At 41.4% G+C, this 14,955-nt stretch overlaps 1 protein-coding gene across 1 annotated transcript; it reads right to left on the bottom strand.

Annotated features, from left to right (window-relative positions):
• Positions 1-2,877: 2,877 nt before the first annotated feature.
• On the bottom strand, positions 2,878-9,070 carry LOC142652989 (kelch-like protein 10). The gene is made up of 5 exons (XM_075828698.1): positions 8,792-9,070; positions 7,753-8,242; positions 4,696-5,313; positions 3,670-3,819; positions 2,878-3,289 (listed from the first exon to the last, which is right to left on the bottom strand). The coding sequence occupies exons 1-5, from the start codon at positions 8,968-8,970 to the stop codon at positions 2,957-2,959; spliced, it is 1,770 nt and encodes a 589-aa protein (XP_075684813.1). The 5' UTR covers positions 8,971-9,070; the 3' UTR covers positions 2,878-2,956.
• Between the last annotated feature and the right edge of the window lie 5,885 nt (positions 9,071-14,955).

Genomic DNA, 14,955 nt, shown 5'->3' with positions numbered 1-14,955 from the left:
CAAAAATCCCCTGCAGGACCTCGGATCTCCGTCATAGCGTGGAGGTAGCGGCAAGAAACACAGGGGGTTGGTACCGGTACAGACAGGAAGTGTAGCAGGCGGAACCACAGGAACGGGTGCGGTGATGACTGTGGACGGAGCAAGCAGCCGATGGGCTATGGCGTTCACCGACAGGAGGAGCTTGTGTTGTCGTGACTGGAGATCCTCCATCTCAGCCAGCATGGCTTGTGTAGACAACGTCGCACGTTGACCAGTGGGGTCCATGGCCTGAGCGTACTGTCACGAAGCGGGTTAGTGGACCCACTAGGCCGTACCGCCGCAGCGGGGAGGCAGCTGGTCAAACAACAGGACACCCCAGAAATACAATGTCCCGCACAAGGGTACCTGAATAGTCCAGATGGTGGCCGTAGCTCTGGCACAGATGAGATGGGTGCAGCAGATGGCGCCAAACGTGGCGGATGACACAGGAGCCGCAAGTTGCGCCAGACGTGGCGGATTCCTCCGGACATGGCAGATAACACAGGACGTGGCGGATTCCTCCGGACATGGTAGATGACACAGGACGTGGCGGATTCCTCTAGACGTGGCGGATTCCTCCAGACGTGGCAGATGACACAGGACGTGTCGCATTCCTCCAGACGTGGCAGATTCCTCTGGACGTGGCAGATGACACAGGACGTGGCGGATTCCTCCGGACGTGGCAGATTCCTATGGACGTGGCAGATGACACAGGACGTGGCAGATTCCTCTGGACGTGGCACGACTAGATACTAGGGCAAAGCACGGAAACAGGAATGGGGAACAAGGTACGGGTAACAACAGGACCGGGAAACACTAAGGGACCATTTGCAAGACAGACTGGGAAAACTAACAACGCTCAGGCATCGAACTAGGGGGCTGGATCCCTCTTATAGCCCAGGGTACTCACGGGTCAAAGGTCGTTCAAGATGTCCGGTGCGCGTGCTGCCCCTTTAAGAGCCTCTAGGAGGCTGGGGCCAGCGCTTGCCGACTCGTGGCTGCGGCTGTCAGCGGGAGGCTGGAGCTGACAGCCCGCAGCCACGGACGTTACACTTCGGCTGCCTGCGGGCACCAGACGTCCATGTCGGAAGCAGTTGATTCCAGTCACAGAAAAGCGGCTGAGCTGCAGTACTGCAGCTTTGCTTCTATTGAAGTGAATAGGAGCAGAGCTGCAGTTCTGCAGCACAGGTGCTATGCAATGTACGGAGCCAACTGCTTCTGGCTCTGTACACTGCATATTGTGCAATGACATCCGGTGCCCGCAGGAAAACGGAGCAGCTGATCGGTGCGGGGTCCAGGTGTCGGAGACCTACCGATCATATACTGATGACCTTTCCGGTGGATAGGTCATCAGGTGTCCGGTAGTGGAAAACCCCTTTAATAATAAATTCATATGCAATATGCTACCCTTTGTGATGGCAGAAAGAAAAACACACTTTAACAGGAGTTTTTTGTTTTGTTTGTTTTTTCCTGAACTGCTACGAGTGGGTTTCGTGGACTGTCCTTAAATTTATGTGGTGGGTTAAAAAAAAAAAATGAATAATGAGAGCTGTAAAAACCCCTATGCATGGAGCTCCCCCTAGTGGCAGCTGCAGGATGACAGAATTTTATCATGTTACACTATGGATGTGTGAAGAGAACCACTTCATTTTCATCATCCTTAGCCTTTTGGAGTGTCCTCTAGCTTCTGCCAGCTGCCATTGTAAAAACACTCCCAGCTGGACACTGCTTAGCAATTTAAAGACACCTTTTCCTGGCTTGTAGCCAAAAATAGGGAGGGGTGTGAGTCTCCCACCCACATTTACAGCAGCTGTAAGTCAGGCTGCTTTGCCTGATTCACCTTGCTGTAATTCAGGGAAGTGCTCCCTCTGGTGGCCAACATAGGAAAAAAAACGTCAAATTATTATTCAATTTTTAATACTTCCCACCTTGTGGCATAAAAAAAAATACAGAAAAAAAACATTACAAATATGATAAAAATAAGTAACTTACTTAAAAAAAATGTTTAGTTCGCGACACATTCCCTTTAATCACTAATACACTATAGACCTCCAGGGATATTAGATTTTATCCCATAACCATCTTGCTTATTATATATCAATATTAATCCCTTCTTCACCTTAAACTACCAGAGATATTAGGTGTTAACTGCAAAACCATTCTAGACTACCAGGAATATGAGGAAATACCCCAACCCAAACCCGCCCCATATAAAACTGTGTATGATGTAATGAAGTAGAATGATGGCAAAGTTTGTATAATAAAGGAAATGTCTCCTTTGTTGGTACCAACACATTTGAAACCCCCCTTTAAAAATTCTGCATCTGCTCCAGGAGCTACCTTTGTATTGCACATTATCATCATGAATGCATATTCAAATTTATGTAATAGTTTTGTATTTACATAATGAATATCTATGATGACTTTCTCACTATCTTGCAGGGGTTCCACAGTCAGATGTCGGTGCTGGATCTGGTCCCAAGTTGGATAGTGAATCAAGTACTCAGAGTTGAAAAGTGACTTTCTAACTATTTGTACATATTTTAAGACTTATTCAAGTAAGAAAACAACATTCAAATATGACATAAAGAGAAGCTTTCAGCATGACTGATCAATTGTATGTTTTTATATTTAACTATAAATATTAATTAATATTCACAGCATGGAAAATATATGTTCATTTATGTCCCTTTCCCTACGTGCATACCAGTTGCAAAAAAATATAAAAATATAAACCCTCAACCTATTGAGGGAAAATTTATTCCTATCTTTAGCTCCCACTGGTTAACCATTTAGCAACATCTTAAGATGTCTGTATTTAAATATCTTTGATACATTAAAATTAAAGTAACAAAACAATTTCAGGACAGTTTGCACAACTTTTAATTTCTAGCATCTGATGGAGTTACACTATATTACATGTTTGGTTAAAAAGCGGTCATGACACCTCCCCTCTGAAATGCGTATTCAGATGTGCAGCATACTCTCGCACATTGGGAAGACCAGGTACCACACAACAACTGACAGCGCTACGGAAGATATTCATGCTATAAGCGTCAAACCACTCATTTGTAATTTCATCATAAAATTCAACATTGAATGTGGTGGTGAAACCATTGAAGCCTCCTACAACAAAAAGAAGGTCATCTATCACTTCAATGCCAAAGTTACTACGTGGATTGAACATGGCTGCCACTGTATGCCATGTGTTGGTTAAAGGATTGTAAGCCTCAGCACTGCGCAGACGATTTTCTCCATCAAAACCGCCAACCTGTAAAATTAAAAAAGTCCAGGTCATCCAGAAAATGGTAGCAGCTTCATAAATCAATCTCTTCACATGAATAGGTAAAAGTTTGAACACATTCAAGGAAAGCAACTACTCGTAATGTGCATGGCATACATAAAATAACTAATCTTAGAGAATGGAGTGGGCAGGCAGACACTAGTGAGTGACATCAAGCCATGTGTCAGCACCCACCATTCACTAGACTATGCTGATGTCTTATGACAGGCTTCTTCATGAAGGATTCTTCAAGAAGATCTGGCTACCTATTGAGCCCTGACATCAAGAGACTGTTATGAGCCACTGCAATCCTACGACTTTTGTTCTACCAGGTTGTGCCATTTACAGTAAAAATGAGCCATTTTTACCGCATAAACTTTTTCTCCATAGGCAATAACTCCCACTCCACTGCGACGGCTTCTCATTGGCAAGATCATGCTCCATTGCTTGGTCCATGAGTTGTAGCTCTCTGCAGTTGACAAGCAGTCATTACCATTAAATCCTCCACATATGTAGATCTGTGTAAAAATAATATAGGCAAATTAAATAAGAACAGAACCTATATACAAATGATGGTCTAGTACCGTGCTCAGTTCTATGTTTTTAACTGAATTATATAATTGTATGGGGTTTTGGTGAGTGTCGCAACCCCTTCATTCTTGTGATCAGTGGGATTCCCACTGGTCAGATCCACACCAATCACATGTTAATGGTAAATGCTAGGGATATACCTGAAAAGTACAGAACCCCTTCAAACACTAAATCCCCATAAAATTGCTTAATTTTAGTTAGAGAAATAGGACAACTAAACATGGTACTAGCTTTCAGAAAATAACTGACCATTAGTTTCTGAAAAGCTTTTTTTAAAGTGACAAACAATAAGGCTGCACTTCCTGTTGTCAATTTAGAAAAATGGCTGATTCAACAAAAAAATAAAGATGTCACTATCTCTGTAATTAAACATAATGGCCAAACTTTGGTTAGACCTTCTGAATTACTAATATATGACCAAATGTTATATTTTGGGTGGAAATCCTGTTTAATTGCAAAGGTGGGTCAGTCATAGGCCATACATTCAGGGTCCTGCTGAGACCTACTCTATAAGCCAGAAGAACGGCTCGATGGCAGCGTCCTTTGTGTCATTAAACCTGTGTTGCTGCAAGAGAAAAAAAAGGATAATTCAGCACCCATTGAAACCAAAGGGTAAACTGTGTAATGCACAGATGAGCTTGGAGTACCAGGGGGAGAGCTGCTCTTTGAAGTGGGTCTCTGCTTTGACTAATATGGGGGAGTGTTGACTGAGGGACTCCTTTCTATTGAATCCATATGCCCTAACTGCTTTGTGAGTGAGAAAGTGTGGAAAGTGCTTAAAAAAGAAATAGCCGTATCTTTACCTTTCCATCGAGTGTGGTGGCACAAGCATCACTCCTCTGCTCTTGCATAGGGGCAATCAAACTCCATTGGTTCGTCTCAGGCTTGTAACGCTCAGCTGTGTTTAGACGAAAATCGCCATCAAAGCCACCCATTGCATAAATGTAGTCATCCAGGATAGTAACACTGACATAACATCTTTTATAGTGCATGGGTGCTACTTGCTGCCATGTTTTCTTCACTGGGTGAAAACGTTTTACATTGTTAAAATAATCCACACTATCAAATCCACCAATAACGTACAGGTAGCCCTTTAAGTATGCTGTTCCATGATAAGCTCTTGGACTCTCCTCTTCACATCTAACGTTGATCCATCTGTCAGCACGAGCATCGTAAGACTCAATGGCATTGGTTGGGCCACCTCCACTCCAGCCACCAACAGCAAGTAAAATAGCATAAGGAAGACGGGGTCTGCTCATTGAGTTTGTCAAATGAAGATTAAAGTTCCCATTCATATTGAGGTCATACATAGCTTTTAAGGCGTTAATAATAATAGGCTTGCATTCCTCACTGTCTTTTACATAGTCGTTGGTTTTGACTTTGTTGTAGAAATATTGTGTGTGCATCAGGGCAAAGCGAACCTAGCAAAAAAACATTACAAAGATTACTATATGAGAAAATGACTACAGATGTGTCCACCCGTACCATTCCTTGAATTTGATTAAGGACTCCAATTTCTCTTGAAACCAATTCAATAGAATATCGTGACATGCTGGTAAAACCCTTGGCGGACTGTAAGCCACATCACAACCACTGGGTGGCCATACATAGACGCATATAGCATAGACAACTCATGACAAAGCATCACAAAATCATGTTGTTTTTTTTCCAAAGCTGGTCATCTCACACCATACATCTCAGGATATATTGAGATAAGGGGAAAGGTAAAGAAGGACACATCTGTATATTCATATCAAGAAAGTTTACATTGAAGGAAGATGAAATAGTTTTCCATAAAAATATCTACTAATCAACCAACCCAGTGATTTCCAACCTTTCTACCACAAAGTAAACCCTGGAAAAACGTTTTCCCAAGTTGAGGAACCTATACTAACACTGATCCATCTGTTGCGTGTGCAACAAGGTTCTGCTGTATTACATAACATTGGGCCAAACTTACCACAAACTGCACTTATCTCACTATCAGAGGCAGTCAATGTGATGGCATAGAAGCCATTAAATATTCACCATATGCCAAGCATCTATGATACCCACTATGATCCTTAATTTCAAGAGGATTTTTCAGGCATCTTATGCTGTCTTCAAATCAATAGGGACATTTGTTTTCCATATTTTCATGTGAAAAGCTGTTAAAATGCTGCCAGAAAGCCTGTGACTCCTGCCCCGCCCGCCCCCCCGCTCACACAGACTGATTGATAGCTTTGGTTGTATGAGTTTGTATACAGGAAGAGCTGTCAATCACTCTATGTGGGCGGGACATGCAGGACAGAATTTTTCTGTGAGTCCTAATAGCATTTAAACACCTTAACACATGAAAATACAAAATGAAATATCAGAAAACGATATCTCCATCTCTATCTTAGGTTGCCCTCAGATAGAGTATCATAGGAGACCTGAGATTAAAGGGGATGTGTCACCATGAAGACACTTGTAACTTAGGGCATCTAATAGATTCCTTATGAAATACAAACCGGAGGTGAAACTAAGCCATGTGGCCTCTCTTTGCTGATCAACCAAAAGCACTAATTTCCATACACGTGTAAGATGTGGAAATCATATTCCCAAGAGAACGGGGACATTGTATTGTTCTATTGCATTCATTTTGTACTGTGTCTTTAAATGCTATTGTATGGCTGTATTGTATATTTGAGATGTAGCTCTGCTATAGTTTTCCTTACTGCAGGTGGCACTTGCGTCTTGTATTCACTGGCCGCAAGCTACATGGAGAAGAAAAGTGTCTTGAATTGAAAACGGGATGTGAAAAGATTCCATCTTAGGCTACGGTTGTTTAGCCCTGTAACAGTGTGATTCATTACGTCTGGGGTGATCGCTTTGTGTATAAAAAAGTGGTCAGCCCGCCCTATAGTGTTTAGTGTTGGAAGAGAGCTAGGAGTAACCTGAACTGCGTTCTGTGAGCTGATGAGAGTGTGGTGGCTTTTGAGGGTGTGAGTTTCTGGCCATTTCTGTTGCTGCGGTGGACTGGACTAGAGAAGTGCTGAGTCTGAAAGAAGGTGGAACTAAGGCATCAAACGAATACTAGTGAGAACAGGGCTAGGCTGTGTCTGTGCTAGAGCCAGAGCTTCAGCAGGATCCTGGAGAAGCTAGCTAGGCGGTTAAAGGAGGAATGTAATGGAGATGTTTAGTACAGGAAAAAGTGAAAGTAAGCCTGCAGTGTCCAGCCACATGAAAACGACTTAAAAATAGTTGGTTCTCATAAAATAATCTATGGGGGCCTTCTTAGTTAGCGGCCAGCCACCACCACTACTAAAGGGGTGATAAGCCTGAACTACGCAGCCGTCATCTTGTGGCCTACTAGGCCTAAGCAGAATTCCCCTTGCAGCAAGGGAGTGGTGCCCTTGGCCCTAACTCTGTCGGTCAGACAAAACAGCAAACCAACTATCTTGCCATCCTCCTCCACCTGTATATAGTACACCGGGAAGAATGTATATAATATTTGTGGCCCAGTGCACCTTCAGCAACAACATACGAATTGTACATATTGTTAAGTTGAGAGTAAAGTTAAAGTTGATGCGCTAACTTCCTGCTCCGCTTCATCTTTTTCCGTGGCATGTACCATCTCATCACAACCACCCTCACCATACACATGCTCTGAAAAAGCATCTAACATACAACCTTGAATGTAGACAGTGATGAGAAGAACCTAGACATAACTCCAAGTCAAGAAACAGGATCTAACTGCCACATCCTGCCTAACCAGCCAGACATTGGTATTGATCTAGCACTCCCAGCGTTTCTGCCTCTTGGATTAAAATCTGTACTATGGCCGTTAAATTCCTAATCCCTTAGGTGAACATTTCACAGTTCAAACCCAGCATTACCTGTTGAAGAAGAACTGAGATATATTGTTTCCGGCTTGCTGGATTATAATTGATCCACTTCACAATAGCTTCAAATGCTGCTTCCTCCTGTTTAATGTTAAGTTCATCTTTCTCCATTAGATCTTTAAGTTCCATAGCTGACAGGTCAAGGAACTCATCCGAGATCTTCATTATATTTTCAAAGTTGTGTAGTATATACATATATGCCTTCTGGTGGAGCTTGGGGCAGTAATAATATTCTGTGAATTTAAAGATGCCAATGCAATTTTGAGGACACAGTTGGCTTCTAAGGAATTCAGAGCAAATTTGTACAAGGCCCAGGATGTTCAAGTAATTTGCAGCAATGAAGAGATTCTCCACATTAAAAGTATTGATTGGGACTGTCCGGGTGTAGGCATACTCTAGAATCAATTTCATCATGTCCGGAGACACGCCAGGGATGTCATATACTTTTTTTACACTGTTGTTCCAACTACTTGTGAACAATATTCTGCAAGCAAGAAAATAGAGATAATAAATAACGTTCACAATAAAACTAGATAACTTTTATTCGCACATCTGTGCGGACCCGACTAAGTTGAAAATGATTTAATACAAACATTCTCTGCACACATTTACCCGTTTGTCCACACAATTATAAATAGGGCAGGTATAAAAAGGAAGAGATTTCAGTGTCAAGGGTTTCTAGATCTCTGCTTGCAGTCACTGAATGGGAACCACCTTTGATATATATATATCAGTCCTAGGCATGTGATGATCACACAGGAACACAGCTCCTTACAGTTATTGTAGCTTTCTCTTGTAATAAGCCATGCACCTGTGATCATCACATGGTTGGAGTCTTTCCAATGAAAACATTGAAATCGCAATTTGCATTGTCATTTATATTTATAGATAGGAATGTTACCCCATTAGCATAGAAAGGGATTCTTTACTGTAACAGCAACAACTATGTGACTCTCTGCCAGTGGATGTGGTGATTGCCAATTTTTTATGAGCTGTTTACTCTCAGTATATCAAGAAAACGATAATCACTGACCTAAAGTACGGACTACAGCCACATAGGATGTTCTTATGAGCATTGAACTCCACACCGCTGGCTTTGATAACAACGTCACACAGTTTGCCCTCCAATCTCAGCTCATTAAAAATAGTGCAAGCCATGGAGCTCATTTTACGTTCCATGTGGCTGTGGTAGAAGTTTTCCTCAATATCCATTAAGTGTATATGGTGGACTGTCCTGTTGCTGCATCTTCTCCTCACCAAGCCTTCCACCTAATGAAATGGAACAGCAATGCCACGGCAACTGTGGAGAACTCTCCTTTCTGCCATAAAAATCTGAAGTTCTTTCATGACATCACAATCTGTGCTGTGCAATGGAGTTCTGAATGGAAAATGTCTATATATTATAAGTAGTAACATTTTTTGTGGAAATTTTTTTGTATAAAGAATTTGCATACAGAAATACAGACAAGTTCCTTTACTTTTAAAGGGAATTTTTTAAATTTAAATTAGACATATTTACAATTTTTAAAGATTTTTTTTAACCAAATAAGACAATTTTCTGCATTTTGCTTATCATATGTCCTTCTACCGTGTTCCATGCTGCAATTCTTGGTTCAAAAGCTAATGTAATTTCTTAATTAAACTCTCACCAGATGTGTTTTAAAGTGGAGTTAATGGGGTTTTCCAGTCCCAAAACATAATCTGATCGGTGGGGTCTGACTCCTGGCACCCCCGCCGATCAGCTGTTTTGAAGGTAATGCAGAACTCGTACAAGCGATGCTTCCCCTTTATTCTTGTCACCGCTCACACTGTGAATCGCCGACACACTTGTAGCGGCAGCACACAGGATTACAGTCAGTACACTTCAACGGGAGACGGTTGTAATACTGTGAACCGCTGCTGCAACTGTGAGCAGTAAAGAAAATTAAGGGGAAGCAGCGGTGATCCGAGAATAGCTGATCGGTGGGGATGTGGGAGTCGGACCCTGACTGATCAGATATTGATAGCCTATCCTGAGGATAGGCCATACATTTTTTTTTTGGACTGGAACACCCCTAAAATGGTGTAATGGCACTTCACAACATCTGTAATGGTCATATGGTGTTAACAAACCAGCTTTGGAAAATTTGCTCTCCAAGGGGGGGGGGGGGGAGGGCGTGGTTTGGCCACCGGAACTGATGGCCGCGTGAGACAATAGCTCCACTAAAGTACTTCATCACTAGCTGCCGAGAGCACCTGCCAGCGACATTAAAGCATTCCCATGATAAGGATTTCAAAACGATATATGGGCAGGAGAAGATTTACCAAAAATTTGGCTGCAAAACCTGTCTATGATGGAAGACAACAACTCCGACAATTCCAAAGATGGCAATGAGAACTCATGGAGCCCAGCTTCGAAAGCTACAGACACATTCCTATCGTTGCCTTCCACATCTGAGGAGAATGTTCCTGACTTTATTACAACAACAACAACAACAACAACGGAGATGCCAGAAACAATACAGATCTCCCATGTAGGACCACGCTATGAACAGGCAAGGAATACCCAGAAGTACTCCATAAGTAGAATGGCGCCGGCATCCCCACGAGGTACGCCAGAGCGAGACGACTCCATGATGCTGCAACATCGTGCAGACAATATCTCGCCGCCTAACTCTGGAAGTTCAGGCATGAACCCGATATCTCCATCGTCCAGTCCAGCTAAGCAAAAACAGAAGCTGGATGATCACCTCACGGAATCTGAGGTAAGCCATGATCTATAAGCCAAAACTATGAATACCATTTCAAATGCCTCAGACGCTTTTGAGAGATTTTGAGAGATTTTACACTTCAAATAAGTCAGTATTTGAGAATATGCTTAAAGGGAATGTGTTGCCAGAAAAACATGTTTTTTTTTAAAAATTTAAACATTTAGTGTGTGGGTGATTAAACATTGTTCAAATTTTTTTTTTTTTTTGGCCCGAGCCAGGAAATATTATAAATTATTTCTAATTTATAATACTACCCATTTTTGGCCACTAGATGGGGCTGTTCCCAATTTGCAGCATTGCAACATTGGGTTAAAAGCCCTCGCTCTAGTGAGCTCTCAGCATCCACCCCTCCTTTATCCTGGCTAGTGCCGGGATAAACGAGGGGTTTGAAAGGTTTAACCTCCTACACTGTGTGTCGCCATTTTTTGAGGTAACCCACAGTGTAGTAGGTTTACATACAGTAGTAAACACACACAAACACTAACATACATTGAAATCTCTTACCTGCTCCTGCCGCCGCGGCTCCCTCCGGCCCGTCCGCTCCGTTTGCTGCCGCTGTTCCATGTGCACAAGTCCGGAAGCCGCGACCGGAAGTAGTAATATTACTGTCCGGCCGCGACTTCCGGTCCACAGGAAAATGGCGCCGGACGGCGCCAATTTCGAATAGGACTGTGTGGGAGCGGCGCATGCGCAGTTCCCACACAGACGCCGTACACGGCAGTCAATGGGACGGGAGCCGTTCGCAGTCCCTATGGGACTGTGGCTGCCGTATTCCATGTCTGTGTGTGTCGTTAATCGACACACACAGAAATGGAACAAAAAATGGCAGCCCCCATAGGGAAGAAAAAGTGTAAAAATAAGAAACAGTAAAACACAAACACACAAATGAATATAAACGTTTTTATTACAGCACTAACATCTTTAACATATAAAAAAATTATTTGCGATGACACTGTTCCTTTAAGGAAATGTTATCCGCTCTCCGAAGCACATTACATAATGACGTTTCAAATATCATACAACCTTTCCAAAAGTCACTATCTGAAGTGGGAAATAGAGTTTCGCACATGGAAAATAAAATGGCGTCCTTTGCTACTGCACAGAATGAGCTTGTCGACTCACATAAATCTCTGGAAGAGAAAGTTAACAAAATACAAGCGAAACTGACTGACTCTGAAGACAGAGACAGACAAAATAATATAAAATTTCGGGGTATTCCAGAATCAGTAGCTAGTTCCAACCTGAGGGCTTATATACAACAATTCATTAAAAGCATCCTACCAGAAATGATTGAACATGAACTTAGCATTGACCGTGCACACAGAGTTCCCAAACCCAAAAATCTACCTGATAACATACCACGTGATGTGCTATATGCTCCTAACAGAAGACAAATACACTTTATCAATAGAACACTTAAGAAAGTTCAAAAGTTTAGAAAAGGAAACTTAATATGTGGAGATTTTAATTCTACAGTAGATCACTCATTAGATACGACATCTACTTCAATAAATAGGAATTCTGATCTCCAACATTCCCTAAGGTATAACTCCCTATTCGATATATGGAGGATCCAACATGCATCAGAAAGAGATTGCACCTACTATTCACCAAGACATAAAACCTACTCAAGAATAGACTTATTTTTGATTAATTGTTAATAGATAGAGTAACCAGAACACAAATAGGGAATATCCATTGGACTGACCACGCACCAATATTAATGTCGATACCTGAACAATTCTCAAAGACAAATGACTTTGTTTGGAGAGCAAACTCCTTTGTAATCTCACATGATACCCATTCTAAGACTATTGCCTCAGATATTGAGGAATACTTTATATTTAATGATCTCCCAGAAGTTAACCCTTTTACATTATGGAACGCCCACAAAGCGTACATCAGAGGATCCTTTATTAAAATAGGAAGCAGATTGCAAAAAGAAAGAGAACTACAAATTAACAATTCTATGACAAAAATTCAATACTTCGAAGCACTAAACAAACAGACACATTCATTTTCAACTTCATCAGAATTAGGAAAGGAGAGGATTCATTTATGCAATTTACTACTTCACAAATACGAACATACACTTAAAAAAAATAAAATGCACTACTATGCACAGGATAATAAGGCGGATTCTCTACTAGCTAAAAGACTCAAACAGCAAGCACAAAAATCTACAATTCAAAAAATTAGACATCCTGTGACTGGAAAAACAACACTGTCCCCGAAGGGCATCTCGAACGCCTTCAAAGATTATTACCAAATGTTATATAATCTTAAGGATGATAAAGAGACCGTTCAAGCTACACAATTACATATACTGTAGATAATTTCCCTAAACAAATAAACTTACCCAAAATCTCTGTAGACTCCTTAGAATCCCTCAATTCTCCTATATCGCTGAATGAAGTCACCAAAGCCATAAATTCAATTCCTCTAAATAAGGCCCCAGGACCTGATGGTCTTTCAAACGATTACTACAAGAAATTTACCAATACACTAGCTCCTAGATTGCTTGCTGTATTACAAGGAGCCTCCACTAATGCCAATTTCCCTAAAAAAATGTTGTCTGCATTGATTATAACCATTCCGAAACCTGGAAACACAACAGAGCAGACCTCAAACTACTGGCCAATATCTCTCCTGAATGGAGATGTTAAAATATATGCAAAAATACTGGCCTCTAGGTTGAAACTAGTTCTTCCATCGTTGATCGTTAAAGGAAGGGTGTCGCGAAAAAAAATTTTTTTATATTAATTTGCTTTTAGTGTTTTATTAAAAGAAATGTTATTTATTTGTGTGTTTGTGTTTAACTTTTTTTTTTTCTAACTTTTTCTTCACTATGGGGGCTGCCATTTTTTTTTTTCATTTCTGTATGTGTTGATTAACGACACATACAGAGATGGAATACGGCACATACATCCCCATAGAGAATGCAAACAGGAGCCGTTCCATTCACCATGGTGTTCGCCGTCTGTGTGTGACGCTCCCACACAGTCCAAATGGTAGGTCTTCGGCCGAGCGACATCCGGCGCCATTTTCTTGTGGACCGCAAGCCGCGGCCGAACAGTAAGATGACTACTTCCAGTCGCGGCTTCCGGACATGTGATTAGAAGCAAGGACTAGGAGCGGACGGAGCGGAGGGAGCGGCGGCAGCGGCAGTGGCAGGAGCAGGTAAGTTATTTCTGTGTATGTACGTGTTTTAGTGTGTGATTACTACTGTATGTAAGCCTACTACACTGTATGTTCGCTCAAAAAATGGCGGCACACAGTGTAGGAGGTTTGAACATTCCATCCCCTCCTTTCTCCTGGCACTAGCCAGGATAAAGGAGGGGGGATTGTTTGAGGACGCTAGAGCGAGTGTGTCTTCTCAAATTTTGCAGCATAAAGCAATGTGGTTGCTTTACCACATGCCAATGCTGCAATTTTGGGAATTGCTCCCTCTAGTGACCAGCACAGGGAAATGTTATAAATTAGAATCTAATTTATAATATTTCCTGACTTGTGAAAAAAATTTTAAAATTAGAACAATCATGTATATAATAACTGTTCAACTAAAAAAAATAAACATTTTTTCTAGCGACACATTCCCTTTAATGATCAAGCTGGATTCATCCCAGGCAGACAAGCCCCGGATAACACACAACGTATTATATCTCTGATGTAATACTGTGAATATAAACAGCATACCATCGACCTTCCTCACTATAGATACAGAGAAGGCTTTTGACAGAATAAATTGGAACTACGCTTTTTCAGCATAAAATTTTTTGGGGCATAACGGGCTACATTTATTCTGCAATTAAAGCATTGTATTCAAAGCCATCAGCTAGAGTTTACTCTAACAATAGTCTGTCACAAGAATTTACAATAACTAATGGTACCAGACAGGGATGCCCCTTATCCCCGATCCTTTTTATCCTATCTATATAACCATTAGCAGAAGCTATCAGAAATGACACCAGGATACAAGGCATTACAATTAACCAAAAGGAACATAAAATAACCTTGTTTGCAGACGACATTATTTTATGTAATACTTTTCCCGTTAGCTCTCTAAGTAGAATCCTTGAAGTGATGAATACCTTCAGCTCTGTCTCCTACTATAAGATTAATCAAACAAAATCTCAAATACTTCTGATACATATTGCGCCACAAGCTCTCTATGATCTGCAGACCAGGCATGATCTTGATTGGCAAACTTTAGAACTACTTGGGCATCAAACTCACACATCTTACTAAGAAATGATATCAGCAAAATTTTCCACAGCTTCTATCGAAATTGACAAAGGATATGCAATGTTATTCTAAATCTATATTATCCTGGTATGGTAGAATTGCCACTTTTAAAATGTTTTTACTACCGCAGTTGCTGTATCTCTTTAGAACGATTCCAATAACTATCCCTAGCTCATTCTTTACTTTACTTAACAACCACCTG

This window comes from Rhinoderma darwinii, chromosome 5, assembly GCF_050947455.1.
Source record: "Rhinoderma darwinii isolate aRhiDar2 chromosome 5, aRhiDar2.hap1, whole genome shotgun sequence".
Classification (NCBI taxonomy): domain Eukaryota; kingdom Metazoa; phylum Chordata; class Amphibia; order Anura; family Rhinodermatidae; genus Rhinoderma; species Rhinoderma darwinii.
This window is presented reverse-complemented; position numbering and strand designations above follow the sequence as displayed.